Here is a 15,210-nt window from a genome sequence, read left to right on the forward strand (position 1 = left end):
AATTCGACCTCCCTAATCGAATGAACTAAACTTCCCTCCCTAAAACCCTCCGCTGCGAGACCTCCTAGATTCTATGGTCTTCCCAAGATCCACAAAGAAGGTACCCCATTACGACCCATTTTGTCCATGATCAACTCCCCTACCTACAAACTGGCCCGTTTTCTGTCAGATACTCTGCTTCCTTTTACTGGCAAGACCACCTCAGCAGTACTTAACTCATCCCAATTGGTCTCTATGGTCAAAGACATTGTACTGGCCCCTGACGATATCCTCGTCAGCTTTGATGTGGTTTCTCTGTTCACCAAGGTCCCAGTACCTGACACCATTAAAATAATTGAGGATCTGGTCGAACATGGACTAAACCCCGAGGTACCTGCGCTGGTTAGGCACTGCCTCACCAACACCTACTTTACTTGGAATGGTACCTTTTACAAGCAAAATGAGGGTACTCCCATGGGTTCCCCTTGTCACCAGTGATAGCCAATGTTTTCATGGAGAAATTTGAATCGGACGCCATCCAGACATCCACCCTCAGTCCTTCCCTGTGGAAGAGATATGTGGATGACACTTTCGTCATTTGGCCACAGGGCCTCCCAGCTTTGAACCTTTTCCTGGACCACATCAATTCCAGACACCCTTCCATCAAATTCACCATGGAAGTAGAGAAAGATGGCAAACTGCCATTCTTGGATGTTCTGTTTGAGAGGAGGTCTGATGGCTCATTGGGACATTCTGTTTACAGAAAGCCCACCCACACAGATTCCTACTTGAAACCGGATTCCCACCACCACCCGGCTCAAAAGAATTATCTCATCAAAACGTTATACCATAGGGCTCATTGCATTTTGGACCAACATCACTTGACCAGTGAATTAAAATTGGTACGGCTGGCCCTCAAGAGGAACGGACACTCTGACCGTACCATCCGCCAAGCTGTTTCTCCTACCATACAGAAACAACCACTTGATACTCCGATCAAAACCATCACACTACCATACATAGCAGGCGCTACTAAAAAGATTTCCAAAATTCTAAACAAACACAAGATCCAAGTCCGGTTCAATACAGTACACAAAATTCGTGATCTGATCCCATCCGTAAAGGATGTCATCCCTGACTTACAGTACCCCGGAGTTTACAAATTGAGTTGTACCTGCGGTGATTGCTATATCGGGAAGACGAAACGACATATCTCTAACCGAATTCGCGAGCACAAATCAGATCTGAAACACGGCAGAACGAATTCATCTGCTGTGGCTGATCATTGTTACAACGCTATGGGTGATCATGAGATTGTCTTCTCCGATACCAAGGTTCTCTGTAAACCTACAGGTTATCACCAGAGATTTGTCCACAAAGCCATTCAGATATACAAACACAGGCATAACTTCAACCGAGAGGATGGTTTCAAATTAAGCAACCACTGGAAAGGCATTTTAAATCATACCAAACGTCAACTCATTTCTAACAGCAATTTCAAGTAGTGGTATACCAAGCATATTTCTTCCGAACTTTCTATTTCCCTTTTTTCTACTCCCCCCTTACAGCACATTCTTGCCGATCTTTAATTTTTATATTTTTCCGTTTCTATTGCACACACACAGTGACCCATCCCCCGCACCCTCTACACAACAAAAGCATGCGAATCCCCCAGTTACCTGCTGTTTCAACACTTTAACACAGCTATTTCAATGCTAAATTCTCGTGTTTGATATGTAAACTCCTTTGTCAAGGCGCTCTGCTCCTCCCACCTAGCTTAAAAGACGCTGCAAATCTTAGCAGCGTTCATTGAAGTGCTGTCGTTCCGACAGTTCTGTTCCTTTACCTGAAGAAGGCCACTTGTGTTGTGGCCAAAACGTCGTGTTTTAATTGCTTCTTTTATTTTAATTTGTTTTTACCTACGTGACTTTACCGAATAAAACCAAAGAGTAGGGATCTTTGTCTTTGGTGCAGAAGAACAATGGGGAAAAAAATTGCACTGCCCTCTAGTGGTGAATGGTATTCACCACCCCGAGCACTATCCAAGCAAGAACCTGCTTAGCTTCTTGAGTATGACGTGATTGAGCACATTATCGGAGAATCGGTCATAATGTCCATTTCTTTGGCAGCAGCGTTAGCATACAGTTTGTCACGTGTAAATGAAATGGAGGTATTTTGAACCTGACATGAATTATATATTAAACTCAAGTCAGTTTGTAAAACCGCACAACCCGTTCGACTGCCAGATGACCAGGAATTGTCAGTACAGCAAGCGCGTTTGTGAACATGATTTTTTTGCAGACCTAACAAGTTGTGTATTCTGGTATGCTTTGTTTTTCTACGGTTGTTCAACGATAACCTGCAAACTTTCAGAATTGATGAACGATTCAGAGAGCTCGGAACCGAAAGTAATAGGTTTTAGTAACATTTTTAGAGATGATGCACTCATTAGCTCAAAGTTCAAATCGCAACGGCGGCAGGCCTAAAGGAACATATATTGATATAAATAAATGACAAAGGTTCAGCGCTGGAGAAAGTCACTAGAGCTATGCGCTTTTAAATCTAGATTGAAAACAAATTTCTTTAGAACTGCTCTTGGTGTTTAGTTTGTTGTCCTTCCCCGCACCCCCGATTAGCACGGTTGGCTAGCGTACGGTGCAAAAGAAGTTCAACATACAAACACGCTCACGCCTCTGCTTTTGGAAGGTCCTCCACGACAGGGAAACTCAGTGGGCATATGGCATACTCTCCCGCACTGATCAGGATATGTTGGAACAGGGTCGGCGTACCCACAATTTACTCCACCACAGAGGCGGTGGGATTTAAGAAACTTGCAACATCGTTTCAACTTGTAGCACCAATTATATTCTTGGTTCTTTCGGTAAAGTCACGTAGAAGGGAAACAATAAAAATAATAAAAATATAAAGCAATATATTTGTATATGTTTATTGTTTCCCTTCTACGTGACTTTATCGAAAGAACCAATAACATAAATCCCTGCAGTCACGAAAGCTTTAAATCAAAATTCTAGCACCATTGTTTCAACTTCTGGCACTATTATACGGTTCTCGCTCCCACCATGTCTCAGTAAACAGGTAGACATGTTTAGTTTATTTACGATATTTTTGTATATACCCAAAACCAGTAATGCAACCCCCCTCCTATTTTAAACAATTAAACAACTATTTAATTAAACCGTATACTGTACTGGGATATGTATCACCATATTTGACTATTAAATAGTTTGAATACCGTGCAGTACGCACACATGTTGCAGACACCTTTGACTTTTAAATGTATCGCAACAACGTCACAGCGTTACATTTTAGAGCTGAATATTAACCACGGTAAAATGTGGTATGTCAAGGTGAAACGTTCATTGCACTTCCAGCGTGCTTATCCATCGCAGCCTAAAGTGTCGAAAATAAGTTGCATTTTGTGACCTCGCATAGCCTGTGGATGTACTCCGTAAGGTAGTTTGTGTACGTGGGGGTCATGTGCATGGGGGGGGGGGGGGGCGGTGACGCAGTGGTCATGTATGTTGAACTTCTTTCGCACCATACGTTAGCTAACCGTGCTAATCGGAGGTTTGCTCGGTGACTCGATTTCACGGCCGCAGTGACGAAGAATATCTGAACCAGTCCTGGGAATCCCCCTGGGTAGACTCGGCCTCAAATGAGTACCTGGTGCCATGTGTAAACGCTGCTACCTGGGCAGTGTTCTTCACTCATTTTCAGAGCGGGGGCGGGGGGGGGCACTTGCGTCGATAAGACAACATCAGTGTGAAGGGCCCCCCACACATTTGAAACCATTGGGGGTTGACAGCACGACAATGAGGGGTGGTGGTGTTTTCACACTTTGTGTATTGTGTGGGGGGGCCACAAGTCAGGGGCCGCACTAAAGACCACTGGGGGCCACCAGTGGCCCGCAGTGGCCTTGCGATGAAGAACACTGCACTAGGGAGACAAAGGCGACCGGGTGTAGTGTTGGCCACGAACCCCCACCGGTGTGTCTTGCTGGCCTTCGTAGGTGCTCGCTAGCAGCACTTACCCCAACCTATGTTGAGGCTATACGGGGGATATTTGTCTTTGTATCATGCTTCCAGCCCTTTGCTCATCCCCTGCTGGATGAAACCCCTCAGCACGTGATGTCGGTCTGATTGATCAGACTTCAATCGTCAGAATGGAATTGTGAAAGTTGTCCAGGACTGGTTCAGATATCACTCGCCACTCGTGTGAGCCCTGGCCGAGGTTAAAACTCTGTTGAAAATGGTGATAATACAGTTACATTGTGTACTATCAAATGTCGTGTGAATTTACTCATTTCTTTTTTAACACACGCATATTAAACATGTTTTGGCTGGCAAAGCAACGTATTTTACATCACTTATCATTGCACTATCGGCGTGTATATATGCTGGTTGTTTTCTTCCGTCACGTTTGCATGTATCTCCATATATATACGGGGATATTCCAGTGATGAACATGTATCACAACCACGTAGGTATAGTGTTACAGCGATGTACGCATATCCGTGCATCGTGTAGCACACGTGTGCACAAATACCTGCGCAGACGCGCAGTCTGATTCTCTACACCACAGTATTTATTGAATGAGGCCATTCGGCCGAAACGTCGAGTTATTTCTTAAGTGCCGAGTGATGGTAAAAACCACTTGTGATTAATAAGCCAGTTTGCTTCTAGGTTCACTAAAACCGACCTTCGAAAGCTCATACTGACTGCGGTTACCCGCGATACGTGCATACAATACATTCCCCGACTTACGATGGTCCGACTTGGGATATTTCGATCTTACGATATGACAAAATTGTAAAATATTTTAAATTTCGCAGCAGCGTACTTGGTACGATACTGTACGTTGGGACGCTGCCCGTATGTACACATCTCCCGCCTTTCTATTAAATTGCAGTTCATATAGGGAGGCTAAGAATTTACCTTTTTTAACTTTACATTTTACTGTGCAATACAGTGTTGTAATTAATAAATACATACAGCATATACATTCTTGGTTCTTTCGGTAAAGTCACGTAAAAGGGAAACAATAAAATAATAAAAATATAAAACAATGCAATTCTCACGACGTTTCGACTGCAACACAAGCAATCATCATCAGGTGCAGTCGAAACGTCGTGAGAATTTTATTGTTTTATATTTATTTTATTGTTTCCCTTCTGCGTGACTTTACCGAAAGAACCAAGAATATGAATCCCTGCAGTCACGAAAGCTTTAAATCATATACAGCATATAGTTGATACAGTACGGTACTGTAAATTGCTCTGTTTTGCTCAATTATCACCATTCTTTAAGACTCCTGCGTAGGCTAGGTCATCTTCGACTTACGATATTTTTGAGTTGCGATGGTGGGGGTCGTCGTAACTCATCTCCGTCGTAAGTCGGGGACTACCCTGTACTGGCACGCACAGCTTGCTCTGCTCAATTATCACCATTCTTTAAGACTCCTGCGTAGGCTAGGCCATCTTCGACTTACGATATTTTTGAGTTACGATGGTGGGGGTCGTCGTAACGCATCTCCGTCGTAAGTCGGGGACTACCCTGTACTGGCACGCACAGATGGCTCTGCGTATGGGGGAACGGTGGCGTTGGCCAGCAGGTTGAGAGCACCGCACGATGATCCTGAATCGCTCCGGATGACCGCTGCAAAGTATGATCTTAAGTTTTTTTTATAGGGTGCTGATCTTTAATGGTGCATTGAAACATGTTGATGCTCCGACTGATACTCCCGCTGTTGTGGAGTGACTCATGATGCCAGCTACGGCTGCAAAGTTTGGTCGTACATGTTACGTGTATATCGTTTATTGTTAAATTTGAATCACAGTTCCTATGATCACTGTTACATTGCTTTTTTTATAGCTTCATTTTGGTGATTTCGAAAACGTTTTGGTTTAGCCATATTTGTTTGTTGTAGTACAGAGTTAGACTGATAACATTAATCTAAATTGTCTTATGGTTGTTATTGTTTGACTTTCATCCCACTGGGATTTTTTTGCACACAGCGTTGATATACGGTGTCTTTTTCTAGAAGACTTTGCTGCTTTTTCCTGGATTTTTCTATTTGCGCGTAGTCACTTTAAGATGTTTCTTGTTCATGCTTTTTGTTTGTTGCGGTTTCACCCCATTCAAGAGCCGCATGGCTCACAGGGCTATACCTAATCAATGAACTGAACTGAACCTGAGTTCGATCCCCAGCCACGGCCAAGTAACCATTAGTGGCGAGTCACACCGATCCCCTTAGTGCCATCAAACCCGCACTGACCGGCGTGGTGAAGTATGGTCAAATAACCCCCCCACCCCCACCATTACCGACACGGCGTAGAGAGGTGAACATACAGCAGTGTTACTGACACAATACTGCGCTGTAAATAATAATAATAATCATAAACAGCGGCATCACGTGTGGGTATGCGAGCATCGTGCATACACCGTGCAGTGTAATCGGCAGTTAAGTGTCCATGACCATACACGTCTCCAAATTAGCGTCTCCAGAAGGCATGATTTTGGCAGCATTGACAAAAGGCTGTACGTAATGATAATAACTATACATACAGCAATCAGTGTTCACGACGATACCCAAGGCATCCCCCCGAGTCGTGAACTCGGATGAGCGGCCAAATGCACTCCTTGCCCATGACAAGGAGGAAACGAAACTAAATCCAACAGCCTCCCATCAAAACCCCAGGGCCTCTCAAGCATTTTATGCTCGACAAACGCCGCGGAGAGGCAGCACCGACAAACACACAAACACACACACAAACACACACACAACACCACCACCATATTCTTGGTTCTTTAGGTAAAGTCACGTGGCTGGGAAACAATACAATAATAAAAATATAAAACAATCAAATTCTCACGACGTTTCGACTGCAAACACAAGCAATCATCATCAGGTGTGAAAACAATCACAGCGTGTCGGTGAAAAAACCACAGCAAGAAAATTTCGAATTTTCTTGCTGTGGTTTTCACACCTGATGATGATGATGATTACTTGTGTTGCAGTCGAAACGTCGTTAGAATTTTATTGTTTTATATTTGTATTATTTTATTGTTTCCCTTCAACACCTGATGATGATTGCTTGTGTTGCAGTCGAAACGTGAGAATTTTATTGTTTTATGTTTGTATTATTTTATTGTTTCCCTTCAAGCAATCCCTTCAAACAATCACCTGATGATGAGTGCTTGTGTTGCAGTCGAAACGTCGTGAGAATTTTATTGTTATACATTTTTATTATTTCATTGTTTCCCTTCTACGTGGTGACTTTACCGAAAGAACCAAGAATATGAATCCCTGCAGTCACGAAAGCCTTAAATCTAAACACCACCACCACCCTCCCCATCATCACGATCCACAATCCGGAGAGGGAGAGAGAGAGAGGGAAGCATGCGGAAGAGGGCAGCAGAGGACGACGACGTCACAAGTCAGAGTGTGTTTCCGCCGCGAAAAAGCTTCGCTTTTGTGTGGTGCGGCTCTTACGGGGAGGAGGAGGGCTCCCCAAACAACAAAAAAGAATTTTGCACGGCGGCTCGCCGCCCTTCCTCCATCAGCAATCCCCTCCATCACCTCCTCCTTCCTCCTCCTTCCTCCCACCACCACCACATTGCGGGCAGTGCGCGCGGTGTAGCCGAGGTCCGTCGAGGACCCGAAGCCCGGCAAAGAATCGGGTTGGCGTGGGCAGGGCAATCAGGTAGCGAGAAGAGAGAGAGAGAGGAGGAGGAGGCTTTGTGGAGTGAGTAGGAGGGGGTGGTGGTGGTGGTAGGGGTCGCACACAACCACACAAGCACATCTTGTGGTTCATCTCGCATAGCCGGCCGGTGCTGCTCGGGACAGCGCCACTGTGGAGGGAGGCACCTCCGTATGGTGTTGGACGCACCGCTGTTTGGAGCGGCATCATCATCTTATTCATCATCATCATCACCGCCACGATCATCATTAGCCCTGCTGGGGTGACGCTCGCGAGTGCTGCATGCGTTCATGGCTCTCCACGCGGACGACGAGAGGCAAGGAATCCAGGCGTACGAGGACGTGCTGGGCAGATACAAAGGCAAGTAAAAACAACGAGCGTCGAAGAGTCCGTACTGCAGAAGGCGCCGCTGGTTACTTCTCTTTTGCCGCTCTTCCTCCTTCACCGGCTGTTGTTTTAGTCGTGGGAGTGATGTTGAGGTTGTGCATGTGTGTGTGTGTGCACACACAACTACAGTAGTCACACATGACATTGTGTCCCCTGTGCGTTGTTGTATCGATGTGCGTGTTGTGTGAGCTCGCGACCCGCGGTGCAAATAATTTCCTCCTTTTGTCACATAAAGTGGAATGTAATTGACTGGCGTGGTCACATTGATGAGATGGACCTTCCTTTGAAACGATGCAGAAGCACTCGTAAAGGGAATGTAAGTTACTTTGAAGGGAATGTGTATGGTAATTATTAATCAACTATAGGTATGCTGCTGCTACTGTTGTAACTTACTGTACGCTCTTGAGTATTTTTAAAAACGCTGTAATTGTGCATATACCGGTACCGTACACTGTGTTGTACACGAAATGTATCAACTATTCAACTCGGGGAACTGTGTAAACAGTAATACGAAGTTGTATGCAGTGCCAGTTTAACATCCAACACTGTACGTATAAGGGTCAGTTTTACCACTGGAGAAATTATAATGTTGTAAGTTCACCAGCCTCCTATCTGTGGGACCATTGTGCACTATCAAATGTCGGGGCCATTCGTGTGAATTTACTCATTTCTTTTTTAACAAACGCATATTAAACATGTTTTCGCTGGCAAAGCAACGTATTTTACATCACTTATCATTGCACTATCGGCGTGTATATGCTGGTTGTTTTCTTCTGTCACGTTTGCATGTATCTCCATATATACACGGGGGTATTCCAGTGATGAACATGTATCACAACCACGTAGGTATAGTGTTACAGCGATGCACGCATATCCGTGCACCGTGTAGCACACTGGAGAAATTAGAATGTTTTAAGTTCACCAGCCTCCTATCTATGGGACCTTCAGACCACCCGGTTGTACAGCAGCAGCAGCCTGTGTTTGTGCATGACAAAAAAAGTGGGACAGGTTTCCACGTTACGAGTGTTATCAGCGCAGTGTGATACCTTGTATAAGAGTGTACAGCATGTTCCATGTGATCGCCGCTGAGTTACACGTTTGGAGCAACTCCATTGCCGTGTTGTGTAGTACATTGTAGTAGAGTACTACAGTTTTACAGGCCAGGATATCCTGCCGTCATGACAAGCTCACACAGCCAGGGCACTGCTTTGCATATCGAGGGCAATGTGCGCTTTCTGCCTGGCCAAACATATGTGCTGCGCTTTAAATGCGGGCCCAGTTTCCCCCCCCCCACACACTTTGTTATTGCACCTTATTGTTTGTAACTCTGCCTCTCGATTGTGCTGGGGAATTGAATATACACTCTGCAGGAAAAAAATATATATAATAGTCCCGCACTCATAAATACTTGGGGTAGAATTTTCCATTCCCATACTCTGAACGTACGAATACAATAATCACTGTCATGCATTTTAGCTGAACTTGATAATGAAAACTAACAAGAGTGTGCACTCCCTTCTCTGGCATGGCTACGAAACGTGACTATGAACAAGAGCATTTGAAATACAACTAAGTACATGTGTTTAACTTTTTTTGCACCGTACCTAGCTAACCGCGCTCATCACAGAGGTCCGGATAAATGCACCCAGAAAGCGTGGTGAGATGCATGCTTGGAGTTACACTGACACAGAAAAGAAACACGTGGGTAATTGAAAAGGCGTAGCTTAAAGTGGGCTTGGGCAAGACACGTCTCTAGAAGGGATGATGATGATGATGGCCAGTGGTGAAATGTAATGACAGATGAGCAAACAAAGAAATAAAAAATATCCGCGTTGACGTTCACCAGGAGATGCGGCGATGGAATCGGCTCGTTTGCAGGCGGTGAGAAGATGGTTAAATTGAAGGACCCTGAGGTATAGCATTGGTTCGTGGAGAAGCCTTCACCCAGCAGTGGATTGAACGTGGTTGGTGACGATAATGATGAAATGCATTGTACGTGAATGTTATTGGTGTACATAGCAAAAGGTGCAATGTGTCACGTTCGACTCGCACAGGTTTGACAGTATTGCTTTATGATGAACGTCGCTACAATGCTCCTGCATGTGAAGTCATGCAACACGTGCAGGCTAAAGGAATGAGAAGGTTCATGCAATAGAGATGCAACCCAAGGGGGCAGATTTGGGCAATATTGTGCAGATATCATACTTGCTCAATATATGAAATTCCCCCTTCCCCGAGGAGCTAAACAAACAATTTGACACTCGCTTCCACATCCCGCGAAATGCAGGCAAAAACAACCACAGTACACATCTCGAGATCGCCATAGGTACGATTATTTGAATATGATGACAGGAAAGCAATATTAGTGTTACGATCATTCGCCGTTTCCGCCCTTGCTGCCGTTAGGCGTGCCACTTACCCAAAGCAGAAAGTGCCCTAATATGGAAGGTAGCTCTACATTTTTGTGACGCTATCCTTGCCAAGGAGTTTGAGTCATTAGGTTGGATTCTAGAGGATTTGCGGTCCGTGTCATGTCTAGCGGTTAAACACGTGGAGTATGGGCAGGTGATGTCATTCTGTGATTGGCTGTAACTGCAACTTAGGTGCTGGGGTGGCTATAGAACATTGGGAGGGGCTTCATAATTGTCCTCTAAGCGGATTAAGAAGGCCAACTTAAGTTTGGTTTTCTCCTTCAGGTGGTTGGTGTCAAATGCCCTATGCACGCTGTACTGTATACGTACGACTTAATATACACGTTGGAATATGTCATGTATTTCGTGATATCCAAAATTGACGGTGGTGCAGTGGCTCACGCGCACTGCGCCACGAACCCGCCAATCTGCGTTCAGTTCCTAGACGCGGATAATATCAGGGGTGAATATCCGAACTGATGCTGGGCCTTCCCTTTGGTTGATGCGGCCTTACAATACCTGGTACCGACATGTGTGAGACAAAGGCGGCCAGGCATGATGCTGTCCAGACCCCACCCCCTCATGCGCTGTGCCAGCTGAAATAAGTTCTCATGAGCAGCACTCGCTCAAACAGTCTGTGGTTATATTTTGTAGTTTTTTTTGTATGCATGCGTATGTCACAGTATGTTCGCACAGTGGGCAGCATCTGCCAGTGTTAGTGCGCCGCACTAACACATGGAAGAAGACCCTGTGCAGGCAGTGATGAAAAGGAAACTGACACTATTTGGACACATGTAGGATGGACAGCAACAGGAAAATTATAAATCTGTTTGGAAAAATGGAAGGAACCGGGAAGAGAGGAAGACCTCGCAGAGAATTACTTGACGACCGATGAGATTGGTGCCAGAAAGATGTTGCACGACCTGAGCATATTGGCACAAGACAGAGGAAAGTGGAACTAAATGACAAAATGTGCAGTGGACACCTATGGGGTATCTGTCCACAGATCGTGATGATGGTAATGAGGCACTGCACTATGTACCTGGATACCCGAGTTTGATTTCTTGCCATGGCTAACATCAGTGGCGAGCGATGTTCTGAACTGGTCCTACCACCCTACCCCACCTCACCAACCCATTCTGACCAGTGCAGTGAAGTATGGTCAAACAATTCCTGTGACCGACAATGTGGGGAGATCTTCATCCGGAAATGGATTGACAAATGGCTGTAAGCTATTTTTCGTACACGTGTCCGCGTGTGTAATGTGTGTATTTCACAATATGCACAATTTTACCCACTGGTTGAGAGTAGTAATAACTTGAAATATGAGAACAGCTACAACTGCATCCACTATATGTAGCTCGCTTATATATGCAGTGTACAGTGCGTTTTCAAGCAGATTATCATGACCTCCCCCGATGGAATCCTTGTTTAGTCCCAGAGGCTAGGAGGCCTTTCAAGTGTGAAAAGTCACCGCTCGGGGTACACGTGAGAGGACTGTCCATTGTATTGCTCTGTTGTCAGCAAAATATTTATACAAAGGTTAGAAAGCTTCACGATGCAGTGCATTCATATTATCGCCTTTGCACCATCACAATTTGGGTGAGATTTAAATCACGATGATGCAACTGGTTTACTGAAGAGTATCAAAAAGGGAAGTACAAAGGTTAACCTTGCTTCACCTTGGGTAGCAACATTGTCCGTTTAGATGTCCTATTATTTGGTAGTAATCCACACTTGATTAGCACGATTGGCTACGTACAGTGCGAAATAAGTTTCACGTACATGCAATACGCAATTATCATAATTGCAGTGTCAACTACACAATTATCCGTTGGTGTTTAACCACTGTGTTGTGTATGGAAAATTATGCGACATTGCATCTTCACAATAAGGCTCAGTGATGGTTTGTGGTTTATTTAACTTTAGGCAGAGTTCTTATCACTTTGTAATGAAAGGTCCCAGTGTATGAATTGGACTGTATAGTTACAGAGTTAATGAAGTTAGTTTCTTGACATGTTACGCTGTTTGTCTATTGATATGTCCATGAACTCTCCATCACTATTTTTACATCACATTCATGGATGACTGTTAAACGTCGTAACATTGTAAATTAAACTCAAATCAATTCCATTATTACAAAAAGGGTACATGAACCACTTTACACGTTTGAAATGTCGCCCGACATAAGCCTATGGATTTAAAATTACGTTACGAACCAGCAGCGATGGCGAATGCGGCGGTGCTTTTGAAAATGCCGCACACACAACAATGCACACAGATACACAAACACCTTTAATCCACGCCATCGTTCATTGCGAGGGTGAGGCCTATGTCCATGACTGCTGTCGCAGAAGATTGAGACCCCCGCGGGACAGATAAAGAGGACACCGCTATGGGAAATGCCAGTGAACAGAGTGGCTGTCTGCGGAGGTGTTTGCCGGCTGTGATGAAGGGCCCCGTTCCCATGTTTTACGTCTGGTTTCCAGGGCTGTGTTTCCATGTTCTCTTTTTTTTTATTTGGAGGAGGAAGAAGAGGAGGCTTTTGGCGGGGGGGGGGGGGCTGTGGCTCATGATGGCTGTGGCTCATGATGACTGTGGGAGAGAGGGAAGGGGGTCAGTCAGAATAAAAGATCCCACCAGAATTTTGAGTTCAATTCGTCACCCTGCTGACTTCCATTCTCCCGAGCCACCGGCTTGGCTTTTTTTCGGAACAAGGAAATTCTCAGGGATTGACTTTAATTACAACAGCTGTATTTTAGCTCTCGGCCCGGTAGTTTTTGAGGGCGAGGTTTTTGTTGGAAACTTCGCCGCGACAATAGATGTCCTCTCCCTCCGCCACTTTCAAGGGGGCCGGGCCGGGACCACCCGACGAGCAAACCAAACTCGCCCGTCGTCGTGATGTGTGGTCTGAACTGAAGGCTCGTGTTAACATTTTAATAGTTACGCTTTGGTCACTTCTCCGTTGCTGTCCAAAATCACACTAAGAAAATGTGTCGTGTGTTTTCTTCCTGGCTCAGCAGTTCCACTGCTGGATTATTATTTTTCTTCGCCTGAGGACGGCCGCTTGTGTTGCGATCGAAACGTCGTGATGCGTTATTTTTAATTTTATTTTTCTACCTAGGTGACTTTACCGAAAGAACCAAAGAGTATGTATATATGTGTCGGATGTTAAATAGTAATTATTTACTACGCTGTAGGAGACTTCGCAATTAGAAGTATGTCTTAATTAAATGGTGGGTGCTGCATAAGTGCGACTCTCCCCACTGTTTTTTTGCAAATTAACTTTCTCAAGGAAGTTGTCTGCATTAAACATGTTTTTTTTTATTTTTACAAGAAATGGCAAATGCGTTCAGGATAGTACTTGTCTCATCCATGGCACGGTGATGTTTGGCGGGAGTTCTGATTTTTACATGGGAAGTGACGCCTCACCCAGAAGCCTCTTTACAGCCAAGTGACTCTTTTATTTGGAGTGTTTAATTTGGAGTGAGCGCAAGTGTTGGACAAACCAGTGACATTGTAATTTGCATTCTGTCTCTATTTTTTATTGGCAGTTTGTCAGGCGAGGGTTGGCCCTGAGGACAACTGTGATGAAACGACAAAAATGCACTTTGCCACATGCAGTCACACCCCCCCCCCCACCCCCTTTTTTATGCCTTACAGCAGTGAATAAACAAAATGATCGGCAAAATATTATTTCACGGTCGCTTTGCATTTTTTTTGTATCGTTTTACCTTGAGATCATGCGGTACTTTCACGTTATGATTGTTTCAATCGCTTGTCTCCAGGCTACTGAAAGGGAGCTGTGCGTGGCAGCTCAGGTGTTTATTATAGAAATTGTGTTTCTGAATGTTTTAAGGTTGTTGGTTTTTTTGTGTGTATAATTCTGTTGTCACTGCAGCAACATACAAATGAAGAATGAACCAAGCCAATATAAATATGCACATTCCGTGTATTAGTGTTACGAAGTAATTCAATAGTCTTTGGTTCTTTCGGTAAAGTCACGTAGGTATAATATAAAATAAATCACGACGTTTCGGGCACAACACAAGCGTCCGCCATCAGGTGGGACAGCGCTTTCCCACCTGATGACGGACGCTTGAGTTGCGCCCGAAACGTCGTGATTTATGTTATAGCTACGTGCCATTCTTGCTCATCGACTCGCTCACCAAAAGTCTAGGTCGAGAACTAAGCCTGCACAATTTGACCTTCATGCAGTAGGACACATAGCAGCTTATGGTCTGCAAATAGCTTTGTATGGGGCGGTGGTAAAAAAAAGTCCCGGGGAGTGAGACCTCAGTTAATAGTTGCAGCTACGTGGCAGTCCCACACCATCATATCTGCCGTGTCTTGTGGGTAATGACACATCTGTGTGGCACGCCTTCTCTTTTGCAAGCAGAAATTTCTCTCCTTGCAGACGAATGTCAAACAGTTTTTTTTTTGTATTAACGTATACGTGACGCATTGCACAATTATCTCAAAATAACAATTAAACCACTTTGTGAAGAAATTGTGAATTTTTACCACGAAAAAAACGATCTCCTAATTAACGTCGCGTGCAGAGCCACTTGTAATAAATAACTGGGTTGTGTCTTCTCATCATATCCTGGTACATTTTATAAGTTACGGCGCCACTCTTACATTTGAGAGTGCGTTTGTCGCTTTCCTTTACGGCCTCATTCCAGTGGCTGTAAAGGAACATTGCTCATCGTA

The 15,210-nt window shown here is 44.6% G+C and overlaps 1 protein-coding gene across 4 annotated transcripts in view; it reads left to right on the forward strand.

The window, feature by feature from the left end:
- The window catches only part of LOC116941622 (dystonin-like), a 263,899-nt gene that overhangs the window by 11,834 nt on the left and 236,855 nt on the right, over positions 1–15,210 (forward strand). For 2 of the 4 annotated variants that reach the window (XM_076066566.1, XM_076066567.1), the window contains exon 1: positions 7,091–8,059. The exons of the other annotated variants lie outside the window; for them this stretch is intronic. In XM_076066566.1, the coding sequence (XP_075922681.1) occupies positions 7,990–8,059 (70 nt within the window). In that variant the 5' untranslated portion in view covers positions 7,091–7,989. Of the gene's footprint in view, positions 1–7,090; positions 8,060–15,210 lie in introns of those variants that run through there. 4 annotated transcript variants of the gene reach the window in all.

The sequence above is a fragment of the Petromyzon marinus genome, chromosome 12 (assembly GCF_048934315.1).
Source record: "Petromyzon marinus isolate PM22_M1 ecotype Great Lakes invasive population chromosome 12, UKy_Petmar_22M1.pri1.0, whole genome shotgun sequence".
Taxonomy (NCBI): domain Eukaryota; kingdom Metazoa; phylum Chordata; class Hyperoartia; order Petromyzontiformes; family Petromyzontidae; genus Petromyzon; species Petromyzon marinus.